General features: G+C 53.2%; 2 protein-coding genes across 2 annotated transcripts in view; one reads left to right on the top strand and one right to left on the bottom strand.

The window, feature by feature from the left end:
- The window catches only part of GRHL3 (grainyhead like transcription factor 3), a 34,320-nt gene extending 23,535 nt beyond the window's left edge, over nucleotides 1-10,785 (top strand). Inside the window, exons 12-16 of the mRNA XM_058553235.1 lie at nucleotides 947-981; nucleotides 2,213-2,301; nucleotides 3,193-3,278; nucleotides 5,708-5,772; nucleotides 9,868-10,785. Of these exons, the coding sequence (XP_058409218.1) occupies nucleotides 947-981; nucleotides 2,213-2,301; nucleotides 3,193-3,278; nucleotides 5,708-5,772; nucleotides 9,868-9,982 (390 nt within the window). The 3' untranslated portion in view covers nucleotides 9,983-10,785. The remainder of the gene's footprint in view (nucleotides 1-946; nucleotides 982-2,212; nucleotides 2,302-3,192; nucleotides 3,279-5,707; nucleotides 5,773-9,867) is intronic.
- A 4,411-nt stretch (nucleotides 10,786-15,196) lies between these two features.
- STPG1 (sperm tail PG-rich repeat containing 1) overlaps nucleotides 15,197-25,389 on the bottom strand; it is a 47,692-nt gene continuing 37,499 nt past the window's right edge. Inside the window, exons 7-8 of the mRNA XM_058553236.1 lie at nucleotides 17,616-17,806; nucleotides 15,197-15,729 (exon numbers count right to left, since the gene is read on the bottom strand). Of these exons, the coding sequence (XP_058409219.1) occupies nucleotides 15,653-15,729; nucleotides 17,616-17,806 (268 nt within the window). The 3' untranslated portion in view covers nucleotides 15,197-15,652. The remainder of the gene's footprint in view (nucleotides 15,730-17,615; nucleotides 17,807-25,389) is intronic.

Genomic DNA, 25,389 nt, shown 5'->3' on the forward strand with positions numbered 1-25,389 from the left:
GGATCCCAGAGCCTCTACTAATATGCTTCCATATTAAACAGTTTGACCGTTTCCTTCCATTGAGGTCATAGCTCCCTACTGTTGAGGAGGGAATGTCTGCAGAAGTGGGCCTTGATGTAAAAGTTTAGAACAAGACAGATGGAGCTCAGAGAGCAGCCAGTACTGACGTCGCCCTTGGCACACGTGTAAAGCCCTTTCTATGTCCGCCATCCTCGCCTCACTGCCCCAGAAGCAGTGCTGTGGCCCCCATAGCACAGGCGGCTGCATTAACTCGCTCTTTTTCCCCAACCAGAGGCCCCAAGTAGGGAGATGACCACTTGGGATTAAGGCCCCTGTGGCCAGGTTCACGGCTATTCTGTGGGGGGAAGATGGGGGACCAGTCCCTGCGCCTGTGAGCCTGAGAGAGGGGACACCCAGGAAAGAGGGAAGAGCAGAGAGCCCGAGCCTGAATCCTGACTCTGCCTCCTGCCCGTGAGCTACCCGGGAGGCTCTCTGCCCTCTCTGGGCCTCACCTCATGGGCCTGGTGATGGCTGCACCAGACAGCACAGTGCCAGGTGCACAGGAGGGTTCAAAAGAGCGCCTCTTCCCCTCACCCCCTTCTGCCTCGGCTCCGACCACCTAGGCACCAGCTGCAGGCAGTCTGCAGTGCCCGCACCCTCGGCCTGTGGGGCCCAGGTGGGACTCGCTGATTCTGCCAACATTCCTTTAGCACCTCCGCTGTGTTCATCATAGTCCCTGACTCATCCCACTGGCTGGATGCTTCCTTCCAACTCAAGCTCTCAGCTCACTTAAGGGGGCTTATCTGAGCAGAATGGGCTGGAAAGGCATTGAAACTGCATTCTTCCTCCTCCTTCCCCTCAAAGACTGCCCCTCCCAGAAAGCCTCCAGCAGCTGGGGACTCCTCTCATCTTCTGCATGTGATGGAAAATGTCCTTTCTCTTGCAGGCAGTGCCCTCGGCGGGACTCGGCGGCTCCAACAGGTACAGGCCTCTCCTCCCCGCCTGTCCCTCCTTTACTGCTCGACTGCCCCCAGGCCTGCCCTTCCCTCTGCTGCCCCCCAAGCCCGAGGCTGGGCCTAGAGCAAGCAGCCTTGCGACTCCGCCCCAGCCCCCAAGCTAGAGCAGGCTCCTTTCTCACTGAAACTGCCTGGGTTTTTATGGGTTTGTTTTATGTGAAAAGTTGGCGAATCTCTGGCGAGACACCTGCTTGTAAAAAGGGAAAGAAAAAACCTCTGAGATGGTGGTGCAGATTCGGGGAGTGAGGAGGGGAAGCTGTGTTGGAGAACTGAGGGGGATCACCCCCCTCGCCTTCCCCCCAGCGTGTCCTCCGGACTCCAGGAGGCACAGGAGGGGCTGGGCCCCTTGGCCCTCAGCCCAGGAAGGGCCTTCATGTCTTTCTGTCCATCAGCCACAGTCCCTCTACCTCTCTCGGCCTCAGCCTAGGAATCTGTCCGATGAGGAAAATGGCCTCCTGGGCGGGACGCAGATATGAGAGGGCGGCGTGTGGACGGAATCTTTGTAAATGGGGAAGCACTCTATGAAGATCTTTTGTGGTTGACATCGGTCTCTTCCTTGTAAACAAGAGGTCCTTTTCATAAGGTGCTTTCACATCAAATTTTGTCACTTATCACCTCACCATGGCCCCAGTGAGTCAGGCAGGAAGGGGTTATTGCTCTACTTTATGCATGAGGAAACTGAGGCCCAGAGAAGTGAAGTGACTTGCCCAAGGTCACACAGCTATTAAGTAGCAGAGGCAGGCTGGAACCAAAGTCTGTCTGCTCCAAATCTCACAACTCTTCCTTCTCCCACTGACTCACATCTGACCTGATTCTTTCAAAAAAGAATAATGTTGATGATTAAATAATAGTCCACATTTATTGAGGCCCTACTGTACATCACACGCTGTTCTAAGAGGAGTGTGCATTATCTCGTTCAGCCTCACACCTTTATGAAGTATTGTTATTATTACTTTATTATCACCTCGTTTTATAGATGGGGCACAGAGAGGCTAAGAGACTCACCCCAAATCACCCAGTTAGTGAGTGGCAGGGCTGGGATTTGAACCCAGGTAGTCCAACTCCAGAACCTGCTCCTTTAACCGCTGTCCCACTGCTTTGTGCCACCCCTCATGGGGTCTTCCTCACCTCTGGGGCCCCTTCGGACCCTGGGATCTCCCTGAGTTCCTCAAGAGCCCTCCCTACCATCCCTGCAGGCTCCCTCTGAAGCGCACCTGCTCGCCCTTCGCTGAGGAGTTTGAGCCTCTGCCCTCCAAACAGGCCAAGGAAGATGATCTGCAGAGAGGTAACCTCACTCTCATCTCCTTTGTTCTCTGAGCCCATCCCCAGCCCCCAGCTCCACGTGGGCCTTCCCCAAAGCCTCAAACACCAATCCTGGCCCAGGCAGTCGGGCAGCACCCACCCCAGCAGGGAGAGCACGAGGGGCTGCCTTACTCCTCTGAGCTGGGGTTGAGCCAAGACTCCGGGGGGGGTGGGCAAGGAGAGGACCCAGGGTGCCGGGGAGACAGCCGTGGAGCTGGAGGGCTTCTGCCTCGTCTGGCCTTGTTGGATGTGGGCGTCCTGGGGCAGCTGGTAAAGGCAACAGGCTCTTATGTTGGGAGAGTCCCCCCGCACTTTCTCTCATGGGGTTGGGAGCGGGGTGGGGTTTCCATAATTGGCTTTCTGGCTTTGGCACTCTAAATCTCTGACTTCCTGGGAGAGCGGGACATGCACAAACCTCTGGGGGCTGTAGCTGACCATGAGGAAGAAACCTACCAGCAGCTAAGATGGAAAGCTTCCAGCAGTCTTGACTTGAGCCTTGCACCACACTTGGTGTTTCCAAACGTCATGTCATTAATTCCCACAGCTCTGTGAAATCGGGGGTGGAGAGCTGCCTCCATTTTCCACATTGATAGAATGAGGCTCAGAGATGTTAAAGTAACTTCTTCAAGGTCACACAGCTGTCAGGTAGTAGAGCAGGGATTCAAACCTGCCAAGACCAGCTCAGTCTGAGCAAGTGCCTGGGACCTGCAGAGCTGGGTGGAGTGTTTCCCAGCTGGGCGCAGACCCTCAGCAAGGGTTTGCCCTTTCTGCAGAAATCAATCTTACGTTAAAAATATTTTTTAAGATTGCCTGAGGTATTCCCAGGTTCATTTATCCTCCTTGTACCACTAAAATCCACCCCTTTGCTTCTCAGTTCTGTTGTACGTGCGGAGGGAGACTGAGGAGGTGTTTGATGCCCTCATGTTGAAGACTCCAGACCTGAAGGGGCTGAGGAATGCGGTAAGAGGCCTGTGGACCCGTCCTGCCCTGGGCAGAGCCCCATCTTGCACTCCTATTCCCTCACTCTTCACCACACGGTTCTGATTTCCCACAGGAAGGCTCTGGGAAGGAATATACTGGAACCTTGGCTTTCTGGTGGCCCATCTGTCCCACCCCATCTTGGGGGGCCTGCAGGCTCGGCTGTTGGGGGTGTGCCTCTGTGATGTTATCTCCCAGCCAGAACCCTGGCTCCACCCTGGGAGTCACACACACCATAAATCCTCCTTAATCTGATGGCTGCTGTCTGACAGGCCAGAGCTTTTTGTTGGCTTTGCAAACCTGTTTCTGTTTTAATGGGAATGAAACCCAAAAAGGCCAGGCCCCAGAGACACTCTTTTCTCTTTCCCAGGGGGCCTCATTCCTCCAGCTTGTAGTTGGCTGGGGGATGCTGGCCGGGGCGGCTGAAGGTGGTGTCTGGGCAAGGAGACCTTCCCCAACCCCCCAGACCGCCAGAGAGCGGGTGAAACAGCCCTGAACAAAACCCACAGCAGCTTTGTGGCTCCGCTAAAATCTGAGCAAACACAGCCTCCACCAGAGCCGGCTGTGCTGAAAGGTCGAGCCACTCAGAAAAGCCAGATGGTTCCAAGATCTTGGGCTGAGGAAGGGAAAAATGAATCAAATAATATTATCTACCTTTTATTGAAGGCCCACTATGTGCCAGGCATTTTGTCAGGCATGCTGCATTTGCTAGCTCATTGTATTCTCCTAACAACCCTGAAGAGTGGGTACTATTATTATCTCCCCATTTCCCCTGGGGAAGCAGCCTCCCAGAGGTCAGGTGACTTGCCAAGGTTACTAGAAGTGACAGAGGTGGGATCCAGCCCCAGCTCTCCACTCTGCTATGCCGTCCTCTTCTCCTCACATATCGTTAGCCCTGCTTGGCACCAGCCCCAGAAAGTTGGGCTCACAAAACGCCATTAATGTCACTTGATTATAGACTCAGAATCTTTGGGTTGGACAGTACCTTAGAGGGTCAGCTCCCCATCTGGTGCTAGAGCTCTTCCAAGTGGGTGCCACGCCTAACTTGTATACTTCCAGGGATGGAGTGCTCATTACCTCATGGGGCTGCCTATGCTGTCTTTGTACAGCTTATGGTTAGAAAGTTCCTAAATTCTTGCTTAAATCGACTTGAGATCTTCCTGGTAGCTTCCAGCCACATCGCCATTCAGATAAGTAGTCTAAGAACTTTTCTTGCCTGGAGGGATCTCTGTCAAGGCAGAGAGTAACTGAGGAGCTGAGCCTGATCCTCTCCCTAAAAGGCTCAAAGAAGACAACCTCAACCTGAAGCCCTTGGCCTGAGGTTCCTGCCGCTCCAAGGCCGTCAGTTATACCAAACAGCAACACTTGGTCTCAGCAGGGGCCAGGCGCCAGGCCGGGCCCTTTACAGAATCGTCTCAGTTCGTGTGCAGAACCACCCTGTGTGTACCTCCCCTTATTCCACCCGTGTCACAAATGAGGAGACTGAGGCTCAGTGAAGTAAGGAGACTTGTTCAGAGTTCTGCACCTCCAGGTGGTGGAGCGGGCCCAGACCAGATCTGTCTGTCCCCGAGGAGACTTCAGGGGTCTTGGAGAAATGGGCTGACCAGCTGTGTGAGCTCAAGCAGGCACTCACAGGTCTCTGAGCTGCCGTTTCCTCCTCCGCAGAATAAGCACCAACTTTCCAGATGTGATGGGGCAGGAAACCTGGGTTCTAGGCACACCTTGGGCGCATGGTTTATCTTACTCCAGCTCAGCCTCCTCACCCATCAAATGGGGTTAATAATTCCCACCTAGAAGGGGAAATGTTGGGGTTCTCCCCCCTCACAACAGGGCAAGAGCATCCCCATTGCTCCACTTCTCAAGTAATCATCATGACCATTTATTGAAGTCTTAGTACATGCCAGGAGCTGTCCTAAGTGTTTCACATGGACCAATTCATTAAATTCTCCCAGCAACACTACTACTGTCTCCACGAGTCGTTTGCACAAAGTCGGCAGCTGGTGAATGGGGAACCTGAGCACTGGAACAACCCGAGTCTGACCACAGGCAAGGGTTGAGGGAAACGCAGATGCTCTTTGGGATACTTTACAGCCACTAAACATGCTGTTTGTCAACAGTGTGTTGTGATGTGGGAAGGCTTATAATATACGATGATAAGCAAAAAAATTATATAAAACTATGTGGAATATCAAAAATCTATACACATGGCCAAAAGATGGGAAAGAATACAGTTGTTAATGGTGTTTATCTCTGGGTAACAGGATTGTGGATGACTATAATTTTCTTCTTTGTATTTTTCCACAGTGTAGGTATATTATTACTTTTATAATCAGGAAATAAGTCATGGTATAAAAGACTGGTGTAGACCAGTTTGGGCAGCAGACAGTGAATCCCTTACTTCTCTCTTCCAGATCTCTGAGAAGTATGGGTTCCCTGAGGAGAACATTCACAAAGTCTACAAGAAATGCAAGCGGGGGTAAGTGCCCAGGACAGCTCTCCCTCCCCACCCTGCCCCTCTTCCTCTAAAACGGTGGCTCAGAGAGCTCCCAGCGGGCTCGCTCTGCCCTGCAGAGACCTGCTGCTCAGTGCTGAGCACTGTTTGTCCTTAGCTTCATGGAGAGGATATGCAGTTGGGTGGAGAGCCCCCAACAGGCCAAGGCCACCTGCAGAGACCAGACATTGACACAAAAGGAGAGGAGTGGGACACAGATGGAAGGGTCTTTATGGACCACCTCCTCAGGTGGAGGGGGACGTGCAGAGCCACGAGTCAGAAGGCTCGGTTCAAGTCCCAAGGCCAGTGGATAACCAAGTCATTTGATTCTAACGATAAAGATAGTAGTGACTAACATTCACTCGACCCCCTACTATGTGTCAGATACCGGGCTAAGCATATCTCATTTAACCCTGCGGTAGATACCATTACCCACACTTCGCAGATAGGGAAACTCAGGCTCAGAGGTGATGAGCAATGTTCAGGGGTAGGAGCAACAGAGTAAAGGCATAGAGGCAGGGCCCAGCAACAATGCTGTTGGCTGAGTCGGGGGCCTGTGAGGGGGGTGGATGGCGATGGGTCTGGAAAGGGAGTTGTGATTGGTGTGGTTTTGAGGGAGGCCCGCCATGCATGCTCCACAGGCCACCTCCACCTTCAGGTCTGGCCCAGGTGGGAGGGACTAAAGCTTTACCCTCAGGGGGCTGGGCAGTGCCTGCCACCCACCATGGGCTCCTGGGGACTAGTGCCAGGACCACAGCACCCTTTGCTATCTGCCCAGGAGATCCCTTGGCGGAGGGAGGCCATGGGCCACATGGTGACTGCCCTCCCGGGCTTCAGTCCCCTGGCCGGAGCCAGGGAGCTGGGCCCCTGCAGCCCTTGCTAACCAGGTCACTTCACCAGCCCGGCATGGGGCTCCCAGGGAGTGAAGGTCCTAGAGGACCTGGTCCTAGAGGACCAGGACTAGGGCTCTGGGAAACACCCCAGCCCCCTTGCCCATAGCCCAGACCGCAACTTCCTGCTCTGGACAGTCTACCTCCAGCTATACTCACTAGCTGCCCCTGGAAGGTGCTCAGGCATTGCCCTGTGGATATTGTCTGTGGACTTTACTTTTTAGAAGAAGGCTTTGCAAAGTGAGGCAGGTTTTGTACTGGGGCAGAGGCCCCATCCAGTCTGGCCCAGGGGCTGCCTTGTCCTCACAGCCTGGCCCTGCCTCCCTCCCTCCCTCCCCTCTGGTTCCCATCCCGCCTCCCACAGAAGGGCAGGGGCGGGGCACGGTGTGCGGCCCTGCAGCCCCTGGGAAAGGATCCGTTTGGTTTTGGTTGTATGAGTGTCTAGGGTTTTCTTTGTGTTTTTTTTCTTCCAAGTTTCGGTTTCAAACCGGGGCTCACACGCTCTCTGGAGCAGAATCCACCTCATAGCGGAGGGCAGGCTCTGCTTTGCCCAGACAAGCCCAGCCTCACTTCCCCTTCCGTGCCAGTGCCCACGCCCCTGGCTGCAACCCCACCTGCAGCTGGCCTTCCTACAGACCCCACCACAGGCTGCACTGAGGGGCTGAGAAATGCCTCATGTATGACTGGGGGCCGGGAGGGGGTCTGCGTATAAGGCTGCCCCACCGGCAGAATTGCAAATCATTCCCTTAAGCCCAGCCAGCTATTTAAATCATAATTATAATAACTTCCATTTGTGAGCACTTCCTACATGCCAGACACTGAGCTAAATAACTCCCAGGCATCATCTCACTGACCCTTTGAGTTTGGTACGATTATCTCCATTTCTACAGATGAGGAAACTGAGGTTCAGAGTAGTCCCAGGGTCTCAGAGTTAGTAACTGGCAGAAGAGTCCTGGCCTGTGTCAAGCCTGTGCACACACCCACTATTTCATCCTGCCTCCTGCTTGTTCCTCTAACCACTAAGCAGTGTGCAAATAAAGGCCGCGGCTAGGCTGGCCCATTTATTTGCCCAGCCTCATAGCCCAGGGCATCACTCAGCGGCCCTTCAGAGGCACCCCACACCCTGTACACACCCCCAACCATGAAAACCTCAGGTCCAGGATTGTCCGAAGTGCCTAACTAAGAAGAGTCCCCGAAAACCTTCGGGCGAGGAGAGGCCAGACTCACTTGCCGCCTCCCTCAGCGTAGCTCGCCCCTCATCTGAGGCATGGGAAATGCTAGTCAGTGGCCTAGTGTATTTCAGAACTCTCCTGAAAGTCCTCTGGACAAAGGCAGATACAATCAGCTTTACAAGCACCACTGAGGGCCTGAAAGATGAACAAATACATTGCTTTTGCTGGCCACGTGCCAGGGGTTTCATGCGAGCCAGGACAGAAGACAGCCGGGAGCTGGCAAGTCACAAGAGGCTGTGCGGCTGGGACCGCGGTTCCTGACAAGCCCCCGCCTCCAGGGCCCAGTTGTCGTTGACCTCTCAGGGAAGGGGTCTGTGGGCCTGTCTGGGGTCCCTGTGCATAGACATGCACTCTGGGCCCACGGAGAGGCCCTGCCTGGGGGCGGGGGAGGCGGCCGTCAAGTTGGTACATGTCCGGCTCTTACACGGGGCCCAGCACCCAGCAGCACCCGGTGAATGCCGCCACATGAAATAGACAGAAAACCCCGACGCTGACAAAGCGCCCACCCTCTGCCCCAGCCCTGGGCTCCTGTGGTCTGTTCCCAGCCTGCGGCCCTCAGACAAAGGTCCCTCTGTGACACCAAGGAACTGCAGACAGACCCGAGGAAGTGGGGTCCTCTAATGAGACGCTGGCCATCAGCACCCGGGCCTCGAGCCTGAGCCGGACCTCCTTCCAAAAGCAGCAGCTCCACACTGCCGCGGAGGCAACTGGATATGGGCCACAGGCTTCGGCTTACGCTGTCTCCACCGTCCCTCCCTACCCAGGGATGGGGGACAAGGCTACCGCCTCTCCTCTGGGGTCTTTACCCCCCACTTCTGCCTGACGTAAAACAATCTCGCCCTCATCTGAACTCTCCCACAGCCCTGGATTTTGCCTTCCTTGTGTATGCCACTTCCTAACTTGTATTTATAGGGTTTTGTTTATTTTTTTCTAAAAAAAATGATACCGTCCAAAGAGACAGAAGTCTGGATTCAAATCCCAGCTCTGCCCCCTATTAACCATGTGACCCCAGGCACATGACTTTGCTTCTTTGAACCTCAGCTTCCGCATCTGTGAACTGAGTAATATGGTTATAAGGATTCGTCCTCCAAGTCCCTACTAGATTCTCAACTCCTGGAGGGCAGGTGTAGGATCTCTGAATGGCCCTTGTTTTTGTTTGGAGCAAGGCCCTGTGCATGGAAAGGCCTCAGCAAATGCTAGTGGGGTGAATGGATGAAAAGACCCAAATCCAGAGGGACAGCCTACCAAGGGAGAGCTGATGTGATCAGGTCAGGTCACATCTCCACGGGTCCTTCATCAGGGAGGCAGCTCCTAGAGAGGTGCCCTTTGGCACATACCCTGGCTTTGACCCCCTGCAGAGGGCCACAGCTGTGGAGACTCTGTCTTCTCAGGTTAGCCCCAGTCCTTACCTGAAGAGTATGAGGAAAGAGAGAGAGCCAAGCCCCCCAAGTCTATTGCACCATCCCCGAGATTTCAGCCTCATGGAGACGGAACTGAGAGGGGGCAGGCACAGCTGAGTGACACATCACAGCCTCCCGCTGAACCCAAACCGCACCGGTCCACCCACCACACCTCTTGCACTTGAACTCACACTCCATGTCCGAGTCTCAGTCTGGCCTGGTGACTGAGCACTGCATCTCCTGCAATCTACACATTCGTTGCTCAAAAGTGTCCATCTTCGTGTGCGTTAGGAGAGGCATCTGGTGCAGTAGGTGACGGGGTACCAGCAGGCCTGGGTTTGAGTTGTGGCCCGACCACGTGGGCGTGGTGCCTTCCCTGGAAAGCAGGACAGTGAGCACCCACCTGGCAGGGGGTGATGAGAGTCAGAGAGCAAGTCTGTGAGGTGCCTGAACTGTGTGGGCACCGATAGTTAGTAACCATTACTGTCATCCTTGTCACTGAGAGGGCCTGAGAACAGGGGCCTGCCACGTTCTAGCCACGTCTCTCTTCTCTTCCAGAATCTTGGTCAACATGGACAACAACATCATTCAGCATTACAGCAACCACGTCGCCTTCCTGCTGGACATGGGGGAGCTTGACGGCAAGATTCAGATCATCCTTAAGGAGCTGTAAGGCCCGAGTGTCCACACCCTCAGACCCCCTGGGGGAGGCTCCAGGCAAGGAGCCAGCTGGGCAGAGGCCCCACGCCACACACAACCTCTCCTCATGCCTCAGTGCCGTTACTTGAATGCCTTCCCTGAGGGAAGAGGCCCTCGAGTCACAGCCCCACAGATGTCAGGGCCAGGGCCAGACATGGGAGGCGTCCTGATCCGAACCTCCATCTCACGCTTGAATCCACTCTGCACTTCCGGCCAGCGCCTGTCCAGCCAGAGACGGTGGCATCTTGGTCAACATGCCCAACAAACTGTTTCCTCCTCAGAAGACCCTTTTCTGCAGTCGATTTCCTGTGGGCTGCCTGTTCAGACGGCGGAAGCAGACCCACTCTTGATTCTTCCATCAACTTCAGACCAAGGATTTCTCACCTTTTGGTCAGTTAACTTGAAAACTCTTGATTTTCAGTGCAAATAACTTTTAAAAGACACTATAGTGGAAACACTCTCTTCCTCACGGACTTCCTAAATGCAAGATGTAAATAATAGAGCTGATCAACTAGAACAAAGTGGCCGCTGTGTAAACGACCGCCAGGCCCGCTCACTGTTGTATACATTTCTTATTTACAGTTTTCATTTATGTTATATATATATAAGTATATATTGTATATATATGCAACATTTTATATTTTTCATGGATACATTTTTATCATTTCAAAAAATGTGTATTTCACATTCCTTGGATTATTTTTTTTAGCTGTTATTCAATTATGCATTTTGTTTACTGCTATGGTATTTAGTAATAAAATTCCACCTATGTATTACTTTAAATGCTACCCTTGTTCCTTTTGTGAAAGTCTTCCGGAGAGAGAGGGTGAGAGCCGACCAGGCCTCTCTCCTCTCTGTCCTGTGAGCGGTGGGCCCAGGACTTGAAGGACGGTGGTAAGTGCTGTGCACTGGTGAAGCAGAGGTGCCTACCTGGAAGGCAGCAGAATCCTGGTGCTCAGATCTCTGTTCTGTGCAGTCCCCCAGGCTGAATGGTATGACTTTAGGATCATTGACTGGAGATGAAGAAGTCCCGGGAAGGGTCCAGGAGAACCGCACTGGGGCCAGTGGGTAGAGCCCAGGGCTGGGAGCCGTGTGACAACTCTGTTTCGTGTCAGCTTGGCCCCCATGCTCTCAGCCAAGTCACTTTCCCTGCAGCCAGCTCCTGCTGGCTCCTACCAGCTCACAAAAGTGACTGTGCCCATCTCTTCCCAACGTGTGGTCAGTGACATCATGTTGGTGCATTGGCGGGGGAATATTTACACCATGGGAATTGACAAATGCTACAAATCAAGGCCTTTATTTCCCCCAGAGAACAAATCACAAATCATGCCTTCCTTCCCTCCTTCCCTCCCTCCCTTCCTTCCTCCCTCCCTCCCTTCCGTCCTTCTTCCCTCCCTCCCTCCCTCCCTTCCTCCCTCCCTCCCTCCCTCCCTTCCCTCCTTCCTCCCCCGGCTCGCCAGCACACCACCACCTCTAGCCCTCAGTTTCTTTGGCTATAAAATGAGGGGCATGGTCTACATGGGTTATTTGTAACTATCACCTCCAGGGCCCCAGGGTTCATTGGTGGGTCTCAAAGGCCAGGGGCGATGTGGGGGAGGGCACAGCCGGCAGTCCCTGAGTGTCCCCCCGACTTCAATCACAGCACCTCTGCTTTTCTCCATTTATATACTAGGGTTTCTTGTAAACGTTCATCTGAACAAAACTTAAAAAAAAAAGTTTGAAAACCATGGGTGTCTCTAAGGGCCTCCCAGCTCTGCTGGTCGGAGTCTAGGGTCCTATTTCCCAAGGCCCTGCCAGGGGTCAGGACCGGGACTAGGATCAGGCAAGTGAGGCACCAGCCTCAGGGGCAAAAATTAAGAGGCGCCAAAGAGCTCAGTAATCAAGATAAATCACGGTTCAATGCAATGTCTTTTAATAAGGTAAAAAAACTCCATGATGAACAAAATATCAAAATGTTGAAGCCAGGATCAGTATCACGGAAGTTTCCTTTGGCCTCAGGCTCCACTGTGGCTTGCCTGCACTGCTCGAGGGACCCCGTGCAGCACCCAGAGTTGCGGGTGAAATGATGGAGTGGGTGCAGGGTACCGGCACACTGCCAGGCACACCTGAGGGGCTCAGCATCCGTTCACGTCCCTCCCCCTCAGCTTCCTGCCAGCTCCCCGCCCCCACCCCCAGCCGGCCGGCAAGTAGCAAGGTGGTGGGTCTCAACCTTGATTGCACAGTGGAATCACCTGGGCAGCTTTTAGCCCCGCCCCCCACGACCTCCCCACTCCCTCCCCACTGCCCAGACCCCCCCCCCACCACCGCTCTGGATTTATCAGAATTTTGGGGGGTGGGGCCCAGGCCTCAGTACTTTTTAAAGCCCCCCAGGTGATTACAATGTGCAATCAAGGTCGAGAACCACTGCTCTAAAGAGGCCATAACTATACAGGCCTCGAAGGCTTTATAATCTGCCATTATAATCTTTATGATCTGGCTGGATTAATACACACAAGGAACTACAGTATCAGCGCAAGCCTGCTGCAGAGCTCAGCAAAGGAGCCAGCAGCTCCCCGTGCACCGTACCTCCGGCAGCCTCCCACAAAGAGGCCCATTTCTCTTCCCCTCCGCATGAAGAGACGAGAACTGTCAATGCCTAGGAAAGCCATTGCACCTTGAAGAGAGCCCTGCAAGCCTGGAGGAGATTCAGGCCTGCCCTCAGAGAAGGGCAGGGAGAAAAGAGCGGGTCCTGAGCCCCACGGCTGTCATTCCAGGACTGTCTTTCACTCCAAAGTGTGAAAAGGTGAAAGGAGTGATGGTCAGTCCTTTCAAACAGGGAGTCACTTTAGAAAGGCAGCTGCTGGCTGGTGGAGAGAGTGGCCCCTGCCTCAGGTAGCTTGTGCCTAGTAGACGTACAGCGAGTGAGTGAGGGGAGAAAGGGATGAATGAGGAGAGAGGGAATGAATGGATAAATGAGGGAATGAGGAGGAGGAAGGGAGGGAGAGAGGGAGGGAAGGAGGAGGGAGGGACGGAAGGAGGAAGGAAGAGAGGGAGGAAAGGAAAAAGAGAAGGAGGGAAGGAGGAAGGCGGGAGGGAGGGAGGATAAGTAGGTCAACAAGCAGACAGAAGGCCAGATGAAGAGTTGAGCAATTAACTACTTATCAGACCCTGCTACTCTGTGTGGTCCATGGACCAGCAGCATCAGCATCGCCTGAGAGCTTGTTAGAAATGCTGACACCCAAAACTAATACAATGTTATATGACAATTATCTCGATTTTAAAAAAAAGAAAAAGAAATGCAGATTCTCAGGCCCCACCCCAGACCTACAGACTCTGCCTTTTGCCAAGATCTCCAAGTGATCCGCATGCACATCAAAATTTGGAAAATACTTTATTAAACTATCAGTGTATCCTAACCCTAACTAGACACATTATAATCTCACTGAGAACTTTAATCAAGACAGCAATGCCCAGAGCCTACGTCAGATCAATTAAATCAGAACCTTGAGGGTCGGGGCCTGGGCGGGCTGTCTCCGTAACAGCTCCCGGGGTGATCCTAATGTACAGCTGGGGCTTGAGAACCACTGGGCTGGACGGAGCTGTGAGGAGCCTACGAGATCTTGAGAGAGGCTGGATACAATCAAGACAGAGCTTCTGAGCTCAGGGCCTCAGACATAGTCTATAGAACATAGACTCTGACTGGCCAAGGGCAGCCCTGCCATTCTCTTCCCAGAGTCCTCTTTTTCCTGACCCCACTAGGAAGGGGCTCCTTCTGGAAAGACAGACTTCACCTGCTGATGCTCAGCCCAGCTGCTCACGAGGAGAGGCCTGTCTTGTTTTCCGATGCATCACCCCCAGCCTCTGCCCGCAGTGACCCCAGGGCCGGCTGCTTCCAGCCCAGTGGTCTGCTAAGGCCCCCCCAGGATCAGAGGGACCTAAAAACCAAGGCCTTGGGGTCTGGCCCCATTGTCAAGAGTCTGGGGTCAAAGAAAGGTATAGCTTCAAGTGTCAGCTTTAAGAGGGGTTTCCAGAACTTCTAGCACCCATTGGACAACTAACGGCCTGCAGAAGAGTTTCTTTTAGCCTGAACAAAGAATTTTAAATTGAAATGTGGTTGTGAACGTCTCAAATCTAGAGATTTCAATTTTAAAGATTTCCCCGATTCTGTTGACGAATCTGCAGATCTGGCAGCAGTTAGCTGGAGCCACGCTGGACGCCCCCTGAGACAGGCAGCAGCCGCGGCTTCCGGACCCCCGTCCTCGCCTCACTGTTTGCTCCGTGCGTTGCCTGCCCAGCCCCTGCAAGTGCTTGACCTTGAGCCCCTGAGCTCTAATCCGACTCCTCACCTCGAGGAGAAGCTACGGACCTGAGCACAAGACGTCCTGCCTTTAGGTCCAAACTTCATTGCTCCTTGCACAGTGCTCCGGGCCGCCTCCCACTCATGCCGAAGCAATGGGGCGCTTGCGGGAACCTGAGCTTCACAAAAAGGCCAGCTTTTGTGAGAAGCGAGAATTCAGTTTAATTGGGTATGTTATTCCATCCTTCTCCCTCCCTCTTCCTCACTCACTCCTCCCCAGAGGGAGAGCCAATAAGAGGCCAGTTCTGACAGGGTGTCACCTTCACAGAGGAAAGTCAAAGGAGGGAGCCAAGAGGAAGGAAGTGGAGGGGAGACTGCACAAGACACCTCCACTGACAAAGGGAAGACAACATTGATGTTTGGGGCAGGAGGAGACGTGTGGTGACTTCCATTTCCTCTTGGTTCTTTGGGAATCTCTTCCTCTTTCCAAGAGGAAATGATTTGGCAGGCCAGAAAAGATCCATTAAAGATTGTGTTAAACTTGAGCCAGAGGTTGGGCAGGGGATGGAGACAGGCCGGGAAGGAGAAAGGTCGGGTAAAAGCAAGCAGCCGCAGGCCCAGGCTGGCGCGTGGCCACCCTGCCCCTGAGGACCGTGGTTTCCAGGGCTCTGGCTCCAGCAGGGTCCTGCCCACATCTGCTGTTGAATACAGATCCAACACACGGATGTGGCGGCCTCCCCCGAACGTGGGTAATGAGCACGGTGACCACGGGGACTGGCTGCCATGCTCTTCCTGAAGGTGAGACATGAAGGCTTAGCTGGCAGAGGGCCCAGGCAACCCCTTTGTGTCTCTGCCACAAGCGCCTCTGGGCCTTCCTGGCTCCTGGAACTCCGGGAGTCTGCAAGTCAAGGCCAGAGGACAGGAGCGGGCCTGGCCGCAGCCCTGTGCTGTCCACCCTGCGGGTGCTCTCTGCGCCCCAGAGCCCCGGCTCAGCATCAGGCTTCTAGATGGGGCATCTGCCATTGTCTGCCTTCTCCCTGGAGTCTGAGCTTCAGGAGCCCCTAAGCCTGAGGGGAGGGGCCAGAAGCCAGCCTGGATGGGTGCAAGATGAAGTAACCAAGGGAGGCTCTGTCCACTCCTTATTCCTGCTCAGGAAAGCCCTGGAGTCTGCGGGAGTGGGGTCCAATCTCCAGGAGGCAGCTCAAGACAAGGACAACACAGCAGCCCAGCCGTCACAGCAGGCCGGCTGGCAGAGCTGCCCGCACGCCATCAGCTGTGGCACACGAAATAGGCATTCTCTGAATGAACGTCCCGGGAAACCTGGCCTGGCAGCTGGTGACCAGGGTTCCCGGAGCTTGTGTGAGGTCACTACGGCACTGGGATCCACTTGTCGTCCTCGTTGTAGAGAAAGGACTGCTTTCCTGGGAATTCCGGCTTGTACGTGGCTGTGAGGAGAGACAGAGAGAGACGGCATTAACAGAGGAAGGGCCAGCTGCTCCTGTCGCTGGCACTCTACATCGGAGCTGGCAGGGCCCGTGGGACCCGTCCCAGCCCCTGCATCTTACACGTGGGGAGACAGAGGAGGGGACTGGCCCGAGGTTATACGGCTTTTGACCGGACTTGAACTCCAGCTTCCCACATTCTTTAACTCATCTTAACTTCTTTAACAGGAGAAAATTTACAAAAGAGTTTTCTATGAAATTTGAAAAAAATATTGAGTAAAGCAATACTCTTAAAGAAGCAAGGGGTCAGTTTGGCAGGGTTTTGTTTTGATTTAGTTCAGAAATTTCCAGAGAAGTGAAGCCATGACAACAGCAGGCACAGTTCCCTAGGAGACCAGCCGCCAAGACCACACAGGGCTTGGGAACCACAACCTGGGGTGACTAGACACTCTCTTATTGACTCTGAATCAGTTAAGGAGAGTCCATGCACTGTTGCTGTACCCGGAAAGCTGCTGATGGGAGCACATGGTGGTCCAGGGAGATCTGCACCCACTGGAAGCCGAGAAGGCAGATGTTGGTATGTGCGTAAGCCCAGGAGGCCCCGTTTGGCGCAGGTGATCACAGCAGCAGGAACTGGCCTACACCTGTGTGCCGGGTGCCCCTCGCCATGCTCAGCATGGAGAAGACTCTCAGAAACAGCTCCTAGAGGCCAGGGCCAGACAGGGTCAGATGAGGATCCCCACTGGTCCCCAGGGCCACCTGGAGCTCACCAGTCGTATGGAGCGCTAAGTACATTGGCCGAACCAAACCGAGTTCTGCCTGGACTGACCGGGTGACCCCAAGGTCAAACCTCTGCAGTCTGGGCTTGATTATGGCTGCATTTCCAAGGCTGAAGCTATGAGAATGACTTTCTCCCCGTCTTTACTCACCTGTGTGTTTGGGGGGGAAGGTGTCTCCCCTACCAGATTGATGCCTCTGGGGACAAGCATGGGGCCTAAGTCTTCTTTGCCTCCCTAGGGTGGGAGCATCATCAATGCTCATTCAAAGATCGAATTTAACAGACCTGCAGCCACCTCAGCTCTGCCTTCCTCCTCTCACGCCACCTGCCCACCTGTGAGTCCTCAATGCCACAAGCTCTGGCCAATGTTGGGGGGTGGTAATTAGCTAAGGGGCTCCAGAGAGAGCTACAAATAGGTTGGGGAGTACAGAGGCCACCCACCAGAGGGAGACCCTCATGCTATTAGCTCTCAGGGAGATCCCAGTGGTCATGAGATCACTGCTTATGCTCATCTGTGAAAAGGGGGTGGACCTGGATGGCTTAAAGAGCTGCTCCAGTAGACAGGCCCTGGGTTTATTTCAGGACAAACGAGGCATAGAGGGGAAATAGCCTGGCGCTCTGCCCTGCTGCTTGCTCACTGTGGATCTGTGGACACCTTGCTCTGTAGGCCTTCCCCGTTTGCCAATTGACTTGGCCAGACTAGACCAGTCATTTAAACATTTTTAAGAACACGAACTTTTTTGACAATCTGACAAAAGCTATAGTCCTTTTCCCCAGAAAATAATGTCTGCATGCTCCAAATTTGCAGACAATTTCAGGGTCACAGACCCCCTGGGGCCTGTCTTTGAGCCTCTGGAACATTCCTGGTCATCGGTTATGAATCCCTGGCCTGGATCATCTCTAAGAGCCCTTTCACCTTAAAAACACACACACACACACACACACACACACACACACACACTGAAAATGTAAGCTGAAAAGTCTTCTAGATCTACTGTAACCCCTGTAAACTGTTTGGCAAACAGCCTGTAAATCAGTGGCATTTGATGGCCCAGGAATGACAAACACTTCCAGATTTGGTTTTTACAACCATTTAGAACAATCCTCTGACCTGGGCCAGGCAGGCCTGGCTGGGCTGGCGCCGCTGTCCACCGGCTGGTGTTGGACATGAACGGGGCACTAGAGAGGAAAAGCTTGGGAGGCCCCACGTAGTCCACGATCTCGTACTGACCAGGGCCCGGTAGAGGCGGCTTCGGGGGCAGAGGCAAAGGCTTGGCGGAGAAGCTCAGGATGGGATTTTTCCTTCAGAAAAGACAAAATGTGAAGATGTCACCAGAGCAATCTATGGGGAAATGGTAGTGTTTAGACATAGCCAGGACCTGCCCAGTGCCAGGTCATCTGCAAGAGGACTGGACATGGCACCGGGAGACCTGTTTCTTCTTCTGCCTCCACTGCTAGTGAGCTGGGGGCCCCTGGACCTCAGTTTCCTCATCTGCACAATGGCAATCATAACAGTACCTACCTTGTAGGCTTGTTGTCAGGGTACATGAGACAATACATCTAAAACATGGTACTTAGGACAGGGCCCAGCACAAAGGGAGAGCTCAGTACACATTGTTGTAGATGATGTTGTCGAGCTAATCAGGAATGGCAGGCAGCATCAACTCATGTGCCAACTCTGATCAACTGGTAGTGCCTGGCTAGAGCTCCATGTAAAGAACTGAGGCCTCACATGGGCTCAATGGCAGGAGCATCGGTGATCCACTTGTGATGTCTGCCATGGCCAGGAAATGGGAAGAGGTATCCCGAATTCCAGGGATTTGCCATCCCAAGACTAATAGATCTCTAGAGGCCACTCCAGTGTTAACATTCCAGAATCCCACTAAATACTTCCTGGCAAGGCAGGATGCAGGAGTGGAACAATACTGGGTTGGAAAGTAAGAGACCTCGGCATAACACTCACCACTTACATTGTAATTGTTTGTTTTCAGGTCTGTCTCCCCCTCCTTCAGGAAAGGGAGTCTTTTATGTCTGGGATTGCGAGAGTAAATGAAGCAGAAATGGAACCTGTACTTGACCCCTAGCTCTGTCACTAACTCACTCTGGGCCTCAGTCTCCCTGTCTGTAAAATGAAGGGGTTGCACATGATGACCTCTGAGGTCTCTTTGAGCTGTGACTTTCCATCAGGCCTTGATTCACTGGGTTCCCCAGGGAATTCTGGGATTGTTACAGGAGTCATGTTACTCTCCCAGCCATGCAACAGAAGGGCTGCCTACTTCCCCCTCACCCCTGAAGCTTCTTCTAAGGTCTCTAGCCAAAACGGAAGAGAATGTTCTCAGAGCACTGAATGGCCACAGAAGCCTCACCCCAGCTCAAAGCCAACCCATCCACACAGAGGAGGGGACCGGGATTCCCAGCCACTGGAACTCTGCTGCCCTTTGACCAACACCTTCTGAAGCAGAGAACGAGAGGGTATCTAGACATGTTTTATCCAACCTCCTCATTTTGCTGAAGTTGGTGCCCAGAGAGTAAAAGTAAGTCACCCAAAGTCACTGAGCACGTTAGTGGTAACGCCCGCCCCAGAACGTAAGTCTCGGGTGCCTAGCCATTTGGGGAAGGCATCATGGCAGAGGGGACTAGGTTTTAGAGTCACACAGACCTGAGTCTGAATTCCATTCATGTCACTTCCTGACTGTGAGACCTCAGACAAGTCCCCTGACCTCTTTTTACCTCCAGCAAGGACCAACAGCATGAACTCTTTGTAAGGGAGTTGACGAGTGGAGAAAAGGTATGTAGGCACCCAGCACAGTGCCAGCACACAGTACGTGCTCAATAAAAGTAGTCAGCGTTATTATTATGATCCCTGCAGCACCACAGCCTGCTGCCTGGTCACAGAGGAGCAACTGGGACTCAGGACAGGGAGATTAGGGGTCACCCTGAGGTAGCGTGGACATTCACACTGCCAGGGGAGACTGTTGAGAGCCATCGTCAATGTGCTTGAGGCTCCCATCGCATGATGGAGGAACAGCTGGCTTGGATGCTTATATTTAGAACAAAGGTGCCCACAGGAAAAGGAGAAAAAAAACGTTGCCTCCTTTCTTCCCTTCCAGTCGGCGGGGAAGAACTGGTTAGAGTGTGTGATCAACCACCTTTCCCCTTATAAATAAAAGCTGGCTTCTCCTTGTTCTGGCTTGTTCACTCCTTCAAAGCACTCCCAGAAATTTGATGAGTGTGTGACTGGCATCATTGGGAGACAGGCTTGATTCCTGGAAGTTAGAGTTGGAAGGAGCCAACCACTGTGTGAGGTCACCCATCAGTCTGGGTCATCCCCAAGCCCGATCCTTTGAGAAAACCATGAGGTGTCTGCTTTCCTATCCAGGGGCAGCCTGCAGGAGGCTGGGCAAGCTGGGTCAGCGTCTCACCAGCATCCTTGGTGAGAATGGGTTAGAGAGGTCCCTCGCCTTCTACTCCGTCAACAGGCCTAGGAGAGGCTCAGCACCATCAACTCCCCTCTCTGGAGCTTTGGTGAGCATCAGCCATATGTGCGGCTCTCTGCCAGGCACTCTGGGGAGTCCAGACTGTTCTGTGCTAAGACACGGACACTGAATGCTCCCTGGGGTTGGCCATCCACTGCTAGAGACAATCACGACTGGTGACAACTTAAGGCAGTAGAGATTTGCAGTTGGACAGATTTGGGTCTGAATCTCCACTTCCCCATTCGCTAGCTGTGTGTCCTTAGGAACGTCTCTTAGCCTCCCTAAGCCTCAGTTTCTTCCTCTGTGAAACGGTGGATAACAATACCTGCCACCCAGGATTGAGATGAAGATTAACTAGTGCTTTCCTGGTATTGTTTTTTTTTTTTTGACCATGAAATGTTAGAACAGAGGTAAAACTCTGCCTTGAGAGTGCAGAGAGACTACTTCCAACTGGGTGACTCTGGAAATCCACCCTAGAAGAAATAACATTTGCCCTGAAAAGTGAGCAGGGATTCTTCGGGCAGAAGAGGTGGAGGAGGCAGCATTCCTGGGGAGAAACAGCAGGGGCCGAAGCACGGAGGAGGGACAAGCTGTAGCTCCATGTGGCGGGAGCTGGGACACAGGAGACCGGCGGAGCCTCCTAGACTGCCTCCAGCCCTCCATCCCCCCTGACGTCTGGGCTGTTCACTGTTTCTGACTGTCCCCCCTTACAGACCCTGATGAGAGGCTAAAGGAAAAGCTCCTATTTATGGCCTCTCCGTCCAGCCTAGTCTATGCCCCCTGCTCCCATTTTACCTTCCAGAAACGCCCAACACAACACCATCAGCAACTCCGTACCTTTGCCATGCTGTTCCTTCTGCCAGGAGCACCTGCCTCCCTGCAAACTCTGATTCATTCTTCACTCCTTACCTCCTTTAGAGAAACTTCCCTGGCCACCACCCTCGCCCCTACCCCACCTCCCTTCCTGTGGCTCCACAGAGGAGTACGGGCTTTGGAGTCAGGTGGACCTGGCTTCCACCCTCTGCTCTACCGTGTTGGCGAGTCTGCACGCATTTATAAACTCTATGTACAATACCGACCTGTAGGAGGGTTGGAAGCTTGACTCTGGATAACATCTGTGAAAGCCCTGAGCTCAGTGTAGCTGGCCCCTCAATACATTCTAGCCATTCTTCTTTTCTCTACACAGAACACACTAGATTGTCTAGGCTCTCTGCTTGCCTAGCTCTTTAAGGGAGGGGATTGTGTCTGACTCATCTCTGAGGCCCCCGTTCCTATTCCCAGGACATTTGCTGAACTGCACAGAAGAGTAGAGGGGTTGAAGCAAGCAGGGCAGCCCAGACATCTGAAGCCCCCGGAGAGTTTTATCAATACCCAGCGATGGTCCCCCCGTGTCGCAGTGGGGCTGGGCAAATCACAGAGGTCAGGCTGGCCCAAACCCAGGGCAGCCCACAGAGCATTGTGACCAGGACTTTTATGAGCCTCACTGCTCAGCTATAAAAGCCAACCTGGTCCTGCCCCGTAGAAAGAAAACATCTATCAAAGGCTCTGACTTGGCCACAACTGGATTAAGTGTGTTTGCAGCTTCCAACGTGAGCTGTTTGCGAATCACCGAGGAATAATGAACGTCTCAGAGGACCCAGCAGGTCACTGGGGGAAGGCAGCGAGACCCTGAGGACACTCCCAGGCACAGGTTCGCTCTGCCTCGGGGATTCCCAGGGTCGGGAGGGATAAAGGGGCAATTTTTTCTCATCATTAAAGGGCAGCCAATTGCCTCTGGGGTGGAATGCAGGGTCTGTTTAACAGGGTAGGGGTGACAGATTACAGCTGCTTGGGAAGACGCATCCCATATCTAATTGAAAATCCCAGGGGAACCTTAGGTGGGTCCAACATAATTACCCAAATTGGAGCAGGGCCAACAGGGCTTGATTCTTCGGCTCTGGCTGTGACAGGACAGCGTGTCTGTGCAAAACCAGTGGCTTAAAAACTCCAGGAAGTAGATCAAGGGTTAGGAAGATGTCAGTGGGTGTTTCACCTCCTTGCCGGGGAGCGTGAGTTGGAAGGCAGCCCCTGGGAGGAACTATTTTGATCTCCAAAAGCCCTTATCCTGACTCACCCTGATTCATTGAGTCATCACTGTGACGAACACTGAAGACCTGAAGCAGTGAAACCCCGGCTCACACTTCACTTCTCTTCTAAAACCCTCTGGAAGCTGATAAATCCTCTTAGCTTTTGAGTCAGCAAGGTGGCCAGAGCAGAGAGACACCCCGTGACGTGGTTTTCAGCTAAGGAGCCCAGGAATGGCCGTGCTAACACCCCCCCCAGCCCCTAGCACAGCGTCTGCCCCACAGGGCCGCTGGAGAAACATCAGGTGAGTGTGGAGGGCCCGCTCACACACTTCTGGGAAAATACAAGCTCCGTGTGTGGAAGCTCACCATGTACCAGACCTGGTGAGTTATGTGGGTTTCTTATTTTATTCCTGCAAGCACATTAGGAAGTGTTCTTATCCCGATTCACAGAGGATGAACTGGAATTCCCGGGAGTTAAGTGACCCCCGCCCCCGCCCCTGGTGAGGGGGGAAGGTGGGCAGGTTCAGAACAGCATGACTTCCACCTGCCTCACACCCACTAGGCCAGGCGGCCTCCGCAGCCCTCTCCCAGTACCAGCCGGGGAGGCCAGCAGGGGGCGTGGAGACACAGTGAGCCCATTCTCGGCCCCCTGCTGGCCTCTTGAGCGCTCTCATCTGGTCACCTGACCTCACCCCTCTCCGTGCTTCACTTAAGCTGGTCGGTAACATGGGACTAGCAACTCCAGGGACGATTAGCATCTCCCCTGACTCTTCCTGCATCCTGAAGAAAGCAGAGGCAAAATAGCATTTCTGTGAGCTGGAACCCACCCAGGAATGGGGAGCCGAGCATGCCCAACCCAAGACAAATAAGGGTAGGCCTCACACCCTGTCACAGGCATGTGAAACCCAGGCTGCGTGTGCCTCCGAGAAAGAAACGCAGTGAGGATTCTCGGATTCTCCACCACTGCCCCGCACAGCCGCAGAGATGGAAATGTGATTAGGCTTGTTGTGGACAAAGTCTCATGGAAAGTTACCCATAGGTGGGGAGGAACCAGTGCAGACCTTCTCAGGGACCTAACAGTCCCAGCACATGGGCCCTCAGGCACCCTGTCCCTCTCTTCCCTCCAGGGACACGGGAACAGAAACAGAACTCGAATCCGAGAGACTGGGGTTTGGATACTCCCTCAATTCTACGACATTCAGCTCTATCTTCTTTCTATTACATTGTTTTCTTTATCATTCAACATAAACAGATGGATGCTATTTTAGAATAACCCAAAGCACACTTCAGTTTTATCTTCTTGCTTTTGAAATGAAATTACAAATTTCTCAGCTTCATCCTTTCTGTGTCAATCTGAAAATACATATTTTGGACCTCCTCTGAGGGTCCAGGCCTGCTCCATGTCCACTGCCCACTGTATGCTCTCCTGGGTGACGTGGTGAGCAAACCTGGAGTCATGGATGTCGGAAATGGAAACACCTCCCCTTTTTTCACACATGGAGAAATGAAGGCCCAGAGAGGTGCTGAGAGCAGCCCCAGGCCACAGAGCCAATTAACACAAATGTCCTGCTGTGGCTGGGAAGTTAGCCACTCAGCAGGGTGAACCTAAGTTTGAGACACTGGGTGTAACAGATACTTGACTGCAGGCCTTCTCAGAGCCTTTAATAAGCTCATGTACACTGAGACGCTCCCAGGGGCACAGGGATTGTCTGCAGTGCTTCCTAGGCTTATTAATCAAGGATCTGTCATTCATGGAGCATCACAGAGAGCCAGTGAGCCCCAGACATCCCCAGGCATGCCAGCACCACTGCACTGCCCCAGCGGGAAAGACTGCCCTTGGGGATGTGTGTGGCCACACAACCTTGGGGCCCACACAATCCGGCATTTTGTTGCACGCTCCTCTGCCTTGCTTTGGAGTTGTTCCCAGGTGAGCTTGTCTGAAGGCATGCATGGTGTTCTGTTCACCTGAGCACCCCCACTGCCTCCAGCACAGAACCAGAAACCTCCAGAGCCTGCTGACTGACAGATGCACATGCCATAAAATGAGAATATCTCAAACCGCTGGTCCAAACTTGAACAAAGGCCAAATGACACTTCTCTGGGGAAAGCAGTTCAACACTGAGTATTCTCCACTCTCCTTTCACCATTGCCCTGAAGAAGCTTCCAGATTCGGGCTGGGGGCTTGAGCTGCCATGCCACATAACAGCTGCATCCTATATCCTCATCTGCCTACAAGATGCAGAATCATAGCAGCTATATTAATAAGAGTAATAGCTATTTTCAAGCACTGTCTCATCTAACCCTCGCAGGACCCCTGTGAGATAAGATTCTCATCTCCACTTAATCACACGGAAACTGAGGCTCAGAGAGAAGTCTCCGCAAGAGACAGAGCCGTGAGCACACTCAGGTCTGCTAACTCCGAAGCCGTCCTCTTACCCTCCCTATCTGCTGGCAGAGTAGGGAGAAGGGGGACAATGGTGCTCCAGGCCAACCCAGAGACAAGTCCCTGGTGTTTGGAGAGAGCCTGTTCTGGAGACTTTCCTGCCCTAGTCCTGAGCCCTGGAGCCTGTGAAGGGTCAACCTGCAGAACCCAAAAACCGGAGGGCAGAAGGGACTTACCTGGCGGCCTCCATCCGGGGTCTGAATCCCTTCTTCAGATTCTAAGTTTGACTCGGCAGGTTCACGTCTTGCCCCTCTCCCTAACCCAGTCTCCTGACCCTGGGCGAACGGTCAGAGTACATCCAATGGTGCCAGCCTCCCTGGGTTGCCTGGACTTCCGACCCACCTGGCTATGGGCCCAGCCATCTGCCCGACCTCCTGGAGGTGCCCAGGTGGCTCAGTCCCAGCCCTGCTGGTCAGCCTCCCGACAGCCAGTCCTGCCTGGAGAGGACAATACTGGGGGGAGGTCTTAGATGGCGACAGGAGGACTGACCTTAACTGTGGTTACTTCTAGAAACTCTAGAACCATTTGAGGAATAAATAAGCCCTGTGAGTTTTTGAGCATCTTCAGTGAAAGTAACACTAAATATAAATTAAACACTAAATACAAATTAAAAGTGAAAATGGCAACACAAATCTTTGTCTTCACCTTTTAAATTTCTGTTAACATTGTCACCATTTGCACCCACGATATGCCAAATACGTATTTCTAAATGTGAAAGCAACACTATGAGGCATGGATTACCCCCACTTTACTTTACAGATGAGGGCATGGAGGCTCAGAGGGGTTAGTACAGCACCCAAAGTCACACAGCATGCAAACAGCAGAGCTGAAGGTCAAATCCAGCAGGTCTGACCAGCCCCGAAGTCTAGGCTTTCATCCCATCAGTAACAAACTAGAGAC

This window comes from Diceros bicornis, chromosome 13 (genome assembly GCF_020826845.1).
Source record: "Diceros bicornis minor isolate mBicDic1 chromosome 13, mDicBic1.mat.cur, whole genome shotgun sequence".
Lineage (NCBI taxonomy): Eukaryota > Metazoa > Chordata > Mammalia > Perissodactyla > Rhinocerotidae > Diceros > Diceros bicornis.